The sequence below is a fragment of the Benincasa hispida genome, chromosome 8 (assembly GCF_027475165.1).
Source record: "Benincasa hispida cultivar pf3 chromosome 8, pf3_genome.v1.1, whole genome shotgun sequence".
Taxonomy (NCBI): Eukaryota; Viridiplantae; Streptophyta; class Magnoliopsida; order Cucurbitales; family Cucurbitaceae; genus Benincasa; species Benincasa hispida.
The window spans coordinates 3,860,689-3,874,465 of record NC_143485.1 but is presented as its reverse complement, the minus strand read 5'-3'; the positions used below and the strand labels follow the sequence as shown (position 1 = coordinate 3,874,465).

At 27.7% G+C, this 13,777-nt stretch overlaps 1 protein-coding gene across 1 annotated transcript; it reads left to right on the top strand.

Moving 5' to 3' along the window:
* The first annotated feature begins 1,143 nt into the window (after positions 1-1,143).
* LOC120083381 (DUF868 family protein (DUF868)) lies at positions 1,144-2,348 on the top strand. The gene has a single exon (XM_039039126.2). The coding sequence runs from the start codon at positions 1,391-1,393 to the stop codon at positions 2,336-2,338; it is 948 nt and encodes a 315-aa protein (XP_038895054.1). The 5' UTR covers positions 1,144-1,390; the 3' UTR covers positions 2,339-2,348.
* The last annotated feature ends 11,429 nt before the right edge of the window (positions 2,349-13,777 follow it).

The following is a 13,777-nucleotide window of genomic DNA, read 5'->3' as shown; positions in this document are numbered from 1 at the left end:
ACACATCTTTCCTTATATATATATATATTAGTTTTGCCAAAATGTGTAAATAAATAAAAAAGGAAAAAAAAAAAAAAAAAGAATCGTTCACTTATGGCTTTTCTTTTAATCATACATTGGTGTGTGTTGGGGTTGGTGGGTGGGATTTGGTAATCTTTACTCTCCATTTTATTTTTCTGATGTTCCATCTATCTTGCTGTATTCCGAGTATGATCTAATAAAATGTTAGCACGTGACATTTTTATTTTATATATATATATATATTTATTTATTTATTTGTGGTAAGAAGTAGGGAGCACAAATACTAAGTATAGCGTAAATTGTACCTAATTATTCGCTTTTTTTTGCTCATATAATTATCCATAACACCTTCTCTCTAATCTATTTTTTCTCTACTACTTTATACTACCTGCTCCCTCTAATCTCACTTCAAAATTTCTTCCCCAAATAATGAATAAAAATAAGAAAATATTTGGGTAGATCTCGGGCTGTATCCATGTCCAACATCTCACCTAAATGCCTAATCATAAGTTGTCCATGTGACAGATATTTTTAAATAAACTATTTGTTAAATATTTTTTCCTTTGTGATTGAAGGGAATGCATGAATATAGATGCAGTCGAGATCAAATTGAGAGTGATATTGATGATATCAAAGTATGACTAAGAAACGCGTAAAAGAATTTAAAGTTACTATTTATAGCATCAAGATACATCTTCTTTTTAGGTGGCTGAATTATAGAATCTCTAAAGTTAAGCATTCTTAGCTTGGAACAATTTAGGATATGAACAATTTTCGAAGAAATATGTGAGAGAAAAAAGTATTATGGAAAGACATGGACTAATTTTTAGGGATAGTTTTCACTCTTAGAAGTAATTTAAGACAAATAGATAGCATGACTGGATCTCATAAAATACACGGGTAATTAACAAATTAACATCTACTCCATTCAAAATCAGACATTTGTTATATCTTGATGTTACTCCATTAAAGTCAAGTCTTTATCTATTAAGTTTAATAGTTGAATTTTGGGCATTAAACAAAGATTTGTAGACAATGATTGGCCATTAAAAAACAGAATGCAACTTTTCATCTGCTAAATTAAACTTTTAAAAAAAGAAAATCCATGGCTCTTGATTTTGTGTAATGTATAATAATAATAATAATTATAAATAAATAGTCATTAAAAATAGAATTTAAAGCTCCCATGATCATCTCATTAACTCTCTCTCTCTTTCTCTCTCTAAAGTTGAAACTTTAAAAAACAGATTCCTTTTATATTATTCCCCAAAACATCTCTGATTTTCCCTTCCATTTTCCCTTCCTTAAATTCCCAAGAAACAAACACTCTGTTTTTTCTCTCCTCAAATTCCTCAGATCTCTCTCTAAAATGAGAGACTTTGTTTCCTGTTTTAGCGAAAACTCCATTAGCATTTCTCATCCATCTTGCTCCAGCTACTCCAATGCTGCCGCCGCCGCCGTTGTCTCTCCGCCGTCTCCGTCGCCTTCCGTGAAAACTGCTATCACAAGCCTCTACGCCACCAGTCTCTCCGCCGCGCAGAATCAGTTGATGATTTCAGTAACATGGATGAAAACCCACTCTGCTCAAAGTTTAGCCATTAATCTCACTCAATCTCCGGCCGCCATAGCCTTCAAACTCGACACAACCGCCCGATTCTTCAAGAAAAACAAAGGCTCAAAATCCTACGACTTCCAATCCTCCAAAATCGAAATCCTCTGGGATCTCACCGCCGCCATTTACGACGGCGGACCAGAACCCATTTCAGGATTCTACGTTTTAATCACGGTAGATTCAGAAATCGCTTTAATTTTGGGGGAAATTCCCAAATCTTCTCGGCCTTATATCGTCAAATCCGCCATGGACGGGGACCCAGAAAGTCGAAAATGGTGGTTGATCTCAAGAACAGAGCATTGCTGTGGAAATACTCTGTTCTCAACGAAAGCAAAGTTCAGTGAAAATGGGGTTTTTCATGAGATCTCAATCAGATGCAGTGGAGAAGAAGGAGGGAAAAAGCAAGCGCCGGGATTATGGGTTTGGATCGACAAGAAAGCGGTGATAAGAGTGAAGAGATTGCAATGGAATTTTAGGGGAAATCAGAGTATTTTTGTTGATGGGTTGTTGGTAGATTTGTTGTGGGATGTTCATGACTGGTTTTTTGGGTCAGCCATTAATGGATTTGGAGTGTTCATGTTTAGAAGAAGAAGTGGATTGGAGAGTAGGTTGTGGTTGGAAGAGGAGAAGAACATCATTTCTCATAATCACATTCAAAAAAGTTTGGATTTTTCATTCTTGATCTATGCAAGTAAGACTTCATGATTCTGGATTATTCTTTTTTTTTCATCTATTCTCTCTCTCTCTTTTTTTTTTTTTTTTTTTTTTTTTTTTTTTTTTATGTTCTGAATTTATGAATATAATTCTTTGAAGATGGTGAGAGATGGGTTTCTCTCTATATCTCTCTACATTTCTATCTCTCTTTTTTTATTATTTGTTGTATAATATCTTAATCAATTGAGATTTTTTTTTTATCCACAACCGCGAGCAAAGCACGGTGACTAAGAGTATATGTATTTCGACACAAATACACTAGTGGAGATTTGAACCTCAGCTACTTCTTTTTTTGTTAGATCGTAAATTTGGTTCCTCTAGTTTGAAAAAAAATTTAGAAGTTAGTCATTGTGATTTATAATTAAAGTTTAGTTCATATGATTTGGTTAAATCTTAGTAAATAGCCTTTGCGAGAAGGACTACTTATGACAATTTTATTAAATTATAGGGACAATTTATGATGTTTTATCAAATTATAGAGACTAATTTCTAAATTCTAAAATCATATAGATTATGTTTTTAATTCTCTTCAAATTACAAAAATCAAATTTTTATTTGAATTTTTTTTGATAATATATGAGGTATGAGAATCGAATCTCAAACTTTGAGATTAATAGTGAAAGTTCATGATAATTGAACTATACTCATGTTGATATTAAAATTGATTTAATCAATTAATTTAAGCTTGAGTTAGTTACTGTGGTTTTTGAGAGGGTTAAATAAATTTTAACTTACCACTAGTATTGACTACTAAATTATGACCTTATGTTCAAAATCAAAGTCCTGTATTTTGATTTTTTTTTTAAAAAATTAAATTTATAAATACCCATTTGACCAGTTTATTTATTTATTTTTTTAACGATTTTCTAGAAATATTTTTAAAGATTAAGTCAAAAGTTGAAAACTAAAAAAATATTTTTTAAAAACTTAATCATATTATTGAAATTTGACGAGTTTAAATATTTAGTTAAAAAAAGATGAAAACTATGGTAAAAAAAATTCTAAGAAAACATCAAATGATTATCATAAGAAGGGTTGTACTTGTTTATTTTCTTTTCTGTATATATATTTTTTTTAACTTTCCCTCTTTTCTATAAAATGAAAACTTTTGTGGCCTAAAAGTAAGGAAGTATTGTCATTAAGTTGATGATGAAGGTGGTATAAGCCTTGAAAATAATTCAAAAAAGGAAGCAAAAAATTAAAATTAAAGATTCTTAAGCTTTTTTCTTCTCTCTCTCTTTTTTTTTTTTTTCTTTAAAGGGAATTTTGTTTTAATTTTGATTTTTCTGAAAAGGGAAATTGAGGTTTTTGAGAGAAGTGAATCAATCTCTTCTTGCTTTTGGCATTGAATTGCTAAATTGAAGTGGAGAATCTGATGTAAAATGGGTCTACAAAAGAAAGCTCTTTTTTTCTTTTTCTTTTTCTTTTTTCTTTCATTAAAGAATTTGGGGAATAAATATTTTGATAAAAAGAAATTATGAATTAATGTTGTTTGAATTAATAAATTCACTGTGATGAAGTTCAACATTCTGTACTTCTCTCTGTCCAGAAGTATCAAAATTTGAAGAACAAAACTCACTTTAATTTTTATTTTTTTATTTTTTTTCTAAAAAAACCCACTTTAAAGTTTATTAGGTACAACTGTTCTAAGAAAATTAGTTAACTACTTTTTTTTTGTTTTTTCTTTTTCTTTTTAATATATAGTTAGCTTATTTTAAATTTACCCTTTTTTCAATCTTTTTTTGGAAGGCTAAAGTATTTTTCTTCAAAATGGCATTTAGAAGGGAAATAATAAAAAAAAATATCACTATCAAGTTTTCATTTTCTAAAACTAGCACGTTTTTTTAAAACTCGTTGAATTAGGTTTTCTCGATCTATCTCGGACAAGATCGACCACCAAGATATAAATTAAAAAATTAACCCCTTTTTTTTTTTTAAATTAACATCGAGATTCTACTCATTTTTTCATATGTTATATAATCTTTTCCAATCTTATACTAAATCTTATATCTTTTCAAATTTTCTCCAAATTTGATTATTTTTACCAAATTTTATATTAATTTTTTTACATAATTTTTCAAATATTTATTCTAATTTATGTTTCCACAATTATATAAATTCCAAATTTTCAAATGAATTTATGGCGCTAATCTGTCCAAAAAAGCTCAAATATATAGAATATTGGAGTTAATTTTGCCCGAGATATACCAAGATTCTTTACATCTCCCAAATCTTACTTAATTTTTGGCGAATTTAATCTTTGTGCTAAAAGTTTGAAAAATCATATAAGATTTGATATAAAATTTGGGAAAGGTTATATAATATTTAGAAAATTCGATAGAAATTTGGTGTTAATAGCCCAAAACAAGTTAGAAAAGGTTAAAATTTTATGTAAATTTTGATGATCGATCTCGAATGAGATGGATTGAGAAAAACTATTATAATCAATTTTTGAAAATACTAATTTAAAAAGACGAAAACTTGAGGGAGTTATTTATGATAATTTTTCCATTTATAAACTATCCAATTACAGTTCTTATTTCTAAAAGTTTCTATATAAAATCAATTTTTTAGAAGGCCTCAAATTTAATAAAAAGATATTATACAAAATTAAAAATATAAAAGTATGAAATAATCACGCCTATCAATTATTACCTTCTTGAAAGGTCATTTTTAACGTTGTCGTCATTGCCCTCAATAGAATTGACTTATTCTTTATATATATATAAAAAATAGACTTATTCTCAAAATCATTCGTAGTAAGAAGAGGCCAAATTGCATTCGACTGGATTTGCATTATGTATAAATACCTTTTTTCGTCCACTTTTGTATTTAGTTTCTATTTGATTCTTATATTTTAGAATCTTACTCTTTTATCATTGGAATTTTAACAATGCTTAATTTTGATTTTTGAAATAATAAAATCGTTAGTGACTCACCCGAAGAAGATGATGATTGGGCTAATTTTAAATTTAAACACACCGATGAGGTTGTTATTTTAATTTTGACATGGTAAAAAGTTATATTTTAATATATATATATAAATTCAAGAATCGCCTCTACAAACGTATCCGACAACGAGGGTGGTATTGTTGTCGACTCCTCATTCTCTGTTGCAAGTGTTCTACCCCTTCTTTGTATTGGGAATGTGACCAAAGTTCTACATTGCCTAGATAAAGGGATGATTATGAGTATTTAAGGACAACTATCTCTGTTAATATGAGGTCTTTTGAGGTGAAATATAAAGTGAAGCATATGTTCAAAGTGGACAATATCATGTTATAGAAGCACCGTCGTCTGATATGTGTGTGGAGTGTCTTGAGTTTTTGTTAATTAATTTTTTATTTTTTAAAAAAATAGTCAAGTCATCAATCTATTTAGTTTTGAAATTTGTCTAGTAATTATCCAAGTCAGCTCTCCGTTAAATCAATAATTGTTCTATTATCTCCATGACTAAAATTGAACATTCTTAAAATCTCAAGAAAAAAGTATTAAATTTTAAAACGTGTGGATCAAATAGAAATAAAAGAATTAAAAAGGGTATTTTTCCCTTTACATTTTTTAAGAACGAATAAATTTAATAAATGTTCTCCTTCTAAAATAGTTTTTTCAACTTATCCTTTGAAATTATTGTCGTCTGTTTTATGCCAAAAGACTGCTAAAATCTCAAATCTTAAAATGTGGGACAACCTCAAAATGTTTGTAAAATTGTAACCTTGTTTAAAAAATATCCCTAAAATTTAAAAAATGTAACTTCTTTTTTAAAAAAAAAAAAAAAAAATTGAAAATTAGTCTTACCATTAGTTTTGGTTTTGGATGCAACTGTCAGTACTTGTTTCCAAAATACCCCTTTCAAAAGTTTCAATTAAACCCTTAAACATTAAAAAAAAAAAAAAAAAAAACCTTACCACTAATATATGGACAAAAACTATTAATACCTCATTTGAAAAGTATTTCTAACTTTTTTTTAAGTTTAAGAATGCTTTTACGGCTAGTATAGTTTCTTTTCCATATAGATACTCTTAGATTTTTCATTTATTTGTCCAATTCTTACACCAAATTTTTAAACATAACCCAAAACTTCAAGTTCAAGCATAAAATCCTACAAAGTCTCACAAAGTCAAAACCAAATCTCCTCTCAAAGTTCAACAAAAGGATGAATAGCAAATACCAAAAAAGAATATCATCTTCGATCATGAGAACTCTCATTAACTTATCACAACAAATAAACTAATTCGAACTTGAAAAATGACCAACAAAGTCTTCATCATTACAAATTTGGCAATGCACATGTTCTTTTTTGCTTCTCCCTCCTACGGTTTGTCCTCAAAATTATAACCAAAATTCTCAACATGTGTTCCTTTTTGTATGTATTAAACTCAAAAGAGATGTTAACAGACACTCGGCTACTAACAAACAATTTTGTTAAAACATTTAAATCCTAAGGTTCCTTGGTGATTCCATTATTTTTTTTCTTCTTGCTAGCTTATATACCATAATTGAAGGGAATACTTTTAGAGATTGGAGAATGGAAGAAGGCGAGTAAGAGAGAAAATAGGGAAGTGTTATGTCATTAGGGATTGAAGTAGAAGAGAGAGAAAAATGAAGAGGGAGATGACAGATGTAGATAAACTATTTCGGTCTATATACTAATGGTAAGGACAACTCTAAATTTTTCCTGCTAATGTTAAGGTTACTAATACAAATTTTGAAAATTTTAAAGATGTTTTTAAATTAAACAAGGTGCTTTTATACATATACCGATACACTTGTATACAAACTAACAATAATAGTACTTTTAAACTTTTTTTTTTTAAAAGATTAAGGTTATAATTGAAATTTTTGAAAGTTAAAAAGAGATATTTTTCAAACAAAGTACTAAACATTTTCATTCCAAACTTAATAAAGGCATTTCTTAACTTTTTAAAAAAGTTTTAGCGTTTTAAATTTCTTTTGAAAAGAAAAAAATTTGAGTGTTTTCTAATTTTTTTAAAAAAAGTTTTTGAGTATTTCTTAAACTTTTGAAATTTTAGAAATATTTTTAAAACGAAGGATAAAATTTAAGAGTATTTTCTATAATTTAGTCTAAAACATAGACTAAATGTTGAATACCTAAAACATTGTATATATAGAACAAGCTATCCAAAAATTCCTACACAAGCTACTATATAAAAGCTCATCCAAAAATGTCAAATAATATTCATTCTTTTCTTTTTCTGTCAAATTACAAATTTAATTTATGAACAACTTCTACAGTTGTATATATTTAGTTCTCAAACTTATAAAAAGAAAAAAGTTTCTAAAACTTTGAATCATGATTATGTAAAATTCTTTCATATTTTTCTTTTCCTTTTCAAAAGTACATTATTTTATATAATTCTTATCATTAACATCTGATGATAACGTGACATATCTATATTCAACAAATATTAACTAGTTTTGACATAAAAAGGTAAAAATAGATATGACTAGAAAAAATAAAACGACATGCAGATAAATATATCTTAATTTTGAAGGAAGTAATGTGTCATCACATCCTCTTTATCGATGGTACAATTCTATAATATAGTTTTACACTAAAAAAAAAAACACACAAAATCTAAAATTGATATGAAATAGAAAATGCATAAAAATGCATGGCTACCAAAACAAAATAATGAAAAGTTAAAAAAGGTAGAGCCCATTTAAATTGTCTGTAAAAGGGTCCCATTTATAAGTTGTAAAAACCCATGATTTAAGGCAAGGCCATTCCAATCCAAACAACTTGTAAGGACAATAAGATAACCTAATTCAAAAGAGAAGGGAAAGTGGAAAGAGGGGAGGGGGGCCATAAGATCTTTGGCTCTTTTTGTTTGTTGTCTTCATGTTTAGGTATGAATTCAGAAGACCATTTTTAGTGCAACCACAACTAGTCAAACCTATATATTATAAAAGAAAGGGTTTTTCTTTTTAAAATCTAATTATTTTTTAAATTCACAACGATTTTGTTATGTTCTATTTTGATCTTTTAAGTTTACGATGGTTGTTCAACGGTTTGTTTGGTTCAAAATGATGTCGTTTTTCTAAAATGGAAAATGTTTAATGTTAAAATGGTAGTCATGTTGGAGTTTATATCCTAAATCTCATGTGTCTTCTAGTTTGTAAAAACAAATTACATATCTAATAAAATAAGGGATATTTTATTGACGTTTAGACTGCAATAATTCAATCCAATAAACTAAGATCCAAGGTTATTTGATGAAACTTAAACATGTATGTGGAGTCATATAGGTGGATCATATTTAAGTAATAACCTAAATAATCTATAGTATATGAATAAGGTTGGGTACTTTATCCTGGTGACATTACGAATATGGCCCGCTTTGTAAATGTTGCAATTTTTATAAAGTGCTGCAGATGATTTGATCCTGATCATTCATGTGGAGACATATGAACGGACGTATTCTATACAAAGAGTTTGTATAAGACTGGACTGCGAAATGAATAGTCTCTATTTATAACACCGTTGCTAGAAGAGACTTACATTTCATTGGGATGACCATAGGTGACTTTACCTTAATCCTGAGTGAGTTATGAACTCTTGTCTATGAGGATGATTCTTTGATTTGTATAGGGGAGAGTGGCCAGATTAGCCGACTCAACAAGCCTACGATTTTGGGGATTTGTTCGAGTAGAGAGTTGGGAACACAACTACACAAAATGGAATTCACTCATTTCCGTCTTTAGGGGAAGTAGATAAATTGCTCCCTTAATAGATGATTTTGGGTCTTGAACATTGAGGCCTCAACCTCTCGTTAGTTTATAATAGTTTGAAAGGCCTAAACCATTTGTTCATTAGAGGGATCATTGGTATTTAAAGAGTTAGATATAACTATAGGGGTAAAACGGTAATTTGACCCAGCTGTAGCTATGAGCGATTTGTGAAGAGTTGACTCACTGTTGATTGGTTATATCCGTGGACACAAAATATATCTACAATGCGAAGAGTGCAGCTATCGGTCTTTAGTGAAGTGATCGGTAGTTAATGAATATAATTGGATTAAAGAAGTTTAATCAATTAATCCCATATCATTGGAGCTTCTAATCTATAGGTCCATAAGGTCCATTTATTAGCTCACTAAAGGATATTAATGAGGAATGATTTAAATTGTTCAAATCAAATAAGACAATTTCATATTAGTGAGATTAATATATAATGGTTAATTATAAATATGATCTATAATCCAAATTATGTAAAAGAGATATATTTGAATAAGATTCAAATATTAGATTTATATGAATTGGATTCATATAGAGATGTATACATATGTGATATTTATATGTTAATTAACTTCATATTAAATATGATTTAATATAGTTATTTAATTGATTAATTAATGGTAATTAATTGATTAAGAAATAATAGAGATTGGAGATTAGTATAAATATATGATATTTATGATAATTAATTAAATATATATTAAATGGGATTTAATATATGGTTCTTTAATCAATGTGTCAATTAATTAAATAAGGATTATTTAATTAATTAGCACTGAAGGTATAAAGAGAAATACTTGGAGAAAGGGTTAACCCTTAACCCGTCTCATATAAATATATTCTTATAGCCCATTTAGTGAAAAGAGTTTCATTACACAAACAACCTAGCCTTCAAACCTTCACATTCTCTCTACAAATTCTCTACCATTTTCCTCCTCAAAAGTTCTTAGAGACCACCCTTCCAAGTTCTTTGGAATTCTGGAGAATAACAAGACAACTTTGTTGGTGGTGTCCTTCTTCATTGGAGAATTTCGAGATCGTTGATAATGGTGGAAGAGGAAAGTTAAAAGAATCAACAAAAGTGAGTTTTGATTTCTTCTCTTCTTCCTCTTTTCTAGCATGCTTATAGTTTTATCTGAATATTTATCCTACAAATGCATGTTTTATTTTATTGTTTTTGTTTCCATAAAATTCAAATGTCTAACTGTAAGGCGTTCAACACTTCCATGATAATTTGATTCCTTCAAGTCAAGTGGCTTTTTATATTATTAAAAATATGAGATCATTGTAAATATAGCAATCAGACTCAAAGTATTAGCAAATATAACATAATGTAAAATAATTTGCAAATATAACAGAATTCAGATATAGCTCACAAAGTTTATCAATGATAGACTATATCGTTAGTAGGATCTATCAGCAATGGACTCTATCATTTATAGGAGTTTATCAACTATAAAGTTTATCACGGATAGTTTTTGCTATATTTGTAGTTCTTTAAAATATTGTTATACACTTAATTATTAGCCCTAAAAGTGTTATTCATTGTAATTACCTCTTAAACAAAATCATTTCAGTTATTCAAAAGTGATAAGCCTTCTTTGAATCAATTTTTAGAGTTGTCCATTTTTTTTCTCTTGAGGTGAATATTACTGTTCTATTTTGTTAGAGATATAGTTAAATTTATTTTTCTTCTCTTCCATTAAGATCCAAGTGAAATTACTCGTAATAATTTTACCGGAACGTTTGACGGGTAAATTTAGAATCAAAAGTTTGGAAATCAAATGTCTGGAAGGCTTATTTGAGAGAGTTTTAAAACCTAGAATCACATTGTCTGTGTTTGGAGTGCATGATTTGGAAGCTTGGATTTCTTAAAGCTTGTGTTTGGATTCTAGGCTATTAATGTCTCTATTTGGGATGCAGATTAATAACTTAGAAAAAAAAATTCAAATATTATGAAAAGAAGTTTATTTTTTATTTTCTCTAATTTATTTTTTCTTCTTGGATAAAGCTAAGTCAAGCAAATGTATATGAAGAAAGTCATAAGTAAAGGAAGAATGTTTAGAATTTGTGTCCCACCTTTGAATGGAGCAAGGGCCATGGGAAGGGTTAGTGAAAGTTCATTTGGGGCTGCCTTAAAAAAGGGGCTAAAAAAACAATGGTGAAAGTGACATTCAAAAACTATGGAACATTTTGAGAAGTTTGGGGCAATGAGTTTAAATGGATTTAAAGGACCACTTCTCAAATTACACCATCATAACAATGGGACCTAGTCATTTTTTTTTTGTTCTACTTTTACCATCAAAAGATATGGTTTTTTCTTTATATTGAAATAAAAGTTGTTAATGATAAAGAGATCTATTAGATATAACATTAAAAATTATAATCTATTTTAGTCGTTTTTTTAAATAACAGAGACTAAATTGTTATATGATTCTTGAAAAGCCAAACACAAACCTTTAAATGAACATAGACGACAAAGATATAGTTTTAAAAAAATTGTAAAGTATATGTTCTTAATACATGGAAATTTAAAGATTTCAAAACTCGGACTAATAATTTTAGCATGCATTATATTTTAAGTAAACGATAACCATAAAAATCGTGATCACATATATTCGAAAATAGGTATTTGAACTATTATGTTTTAAATAAGGTAATTATATATATGTTAAAACATTTATAATATCTTGACATGTCAACTTAAGCATATAGTTTTTAACCTTTGTAATAAGTCGTCAAAAATTCAAAATCTTACTCTAGGGTTTGTAATACTATTCTTTAAAAATTGTCTTCAACATCAAAAATCATATACGAAATGAAGGATTTTCTTGGATTCAAATGGATTATAATTGGTTTTCAATCTTTACCTTTGCTCCCGGAACGAGTAGCATTTATTTTACATAACTACATATATTTTATTATAACTTTTTGGTCAATAATTTAATTTTTTAACCACTTGAACATATATTTAGACACTTCGAACCTTTTTGTTAAATATTTTTCTTCTTGTTACATGTTTCATATTTATTGTTTTCTCATTTTTAATTTTAAAAAGTGTAATTACATTTGAGTAACCATTTCTTGTTTTTGGTTCTTTCTTTAGAAAAAATAGAAATATGTTTAATAACCATTCTTTTGTTTTTCTCTCTAAAATTTAAAAATTAAAATTCTAAATGAAAATAAGTTTTTTTTATAATTAAATATCAAGAAATTTATGTTGTTGTTATTTATTATGCATTTTAGGAATAAAAATAATAAAATAACACTTTTATCTAGATTTTGGGGGGGGAAAAAAGTAAAAACGAAAACAATTTCCAAACTTTCTACCCAAAAAGAGATAATCAAGAAATAAAAATAATTACTGAACACATATAGTTCTCAAAACCCGAAAAGAAGAAACAAAAAACTAGAAACTAGAATATTACAAACATGCCCTGTATGTATTTTACTTTATTAAATCACATTCAGTAATATTTGATTTTTCAAATATTCTATATTTAATCAAAATACGTCAATGTTTAAAGCAAAACATGAAGATTATACAAATTAATAATGTTTAGATGAAATCTTAGTTAATTAAAATTACAAAATAGTACCGTCCTAGTTTATCCTATAGAGAAATATTATTGCTAAAAACAGCTTTGTATCAAGGTTTAAATTTCATTAGGGTTAAAAACCCATTTTTAGTCGAACTTTTAAAATGAATTTTTTAATCCAAAAAACTTTATAAGAAAAGGTAACACAATTTTAAATGTATATTTTTTTTTTATTAAAAAAGTAAAATTTTATAATAATGTAGGAAAATTAATTTTAGAAGTTGAGAGACAAATTATATTTATACAATTTTTTATATTATGAGAAAGAACCAGTAAATTTAAGGAAAATAGAATGATTTATTCTGTAATCTAAGTACATACGATTTATAGTTGGCCTTAAAATTTGAAAAGTTTACTTTAAGTTTGTAAAGATTGAATGAGGACTCTATTGTAGGGGTGTTCATGGATTGAATTAGGTCGGGTTGAAAGACTTTTTTAGACCAAACCCAATTGACCGTAAATTTCTCCAATCCAAATAACCTTTATTAAAAAATGAACCCAACCATAAAATATTTGGGTTGGGTTGATTCGGGTTAATCGAATCATTTATTTAAAATTTTGTTCTAAAAAGAATTAAAATGTAAATATGTAAAAATCTAATTTAATTATTTTCATATATTTAATTAAGATTAAAACTCAGTTTCAATTTATATAGTGAGAAACTATTTTAAAAGTTGTTGAATAATTCTTCAAAAAATATTGAAATTAAATAAAACTAAAATCAATATAAGTATAAATAATTGTGTCATAAGTAATAAAAAATATATTTTAAAGTTAATAATATATTCGGGTTGGTTCAGATTGGTTTGGGTTATATTAGGTGAACCCATGAATCAATCAAATCCATAAAATTTTCATTTATTTGAACCCAATCCAATTCAAATGAGTTGATAAACCAACCCAAACCGCACGAATTGGGTTTGATTTTTTCGGTCATCGAATTTTTCGTATTGATAGAGTCAAATAATCATAATACTCGAAATAGTCAATTGTGACGGTTAGATAATTATAACTATAACACTAATAATGAAAATGATATTCATGATAAATAATTAGTGTGTGTGTTTTGTTA

Bases quoted from the DNA above. Each gene is read 5' to 3' on its own strand.
- LOC120083381 (XM_039039126.2), top strand. From the start codon at position 1,391: ATGAGAGACTTTGTTTCCTGTTTTAGCGAAAACTCCATTAGCATTTCT.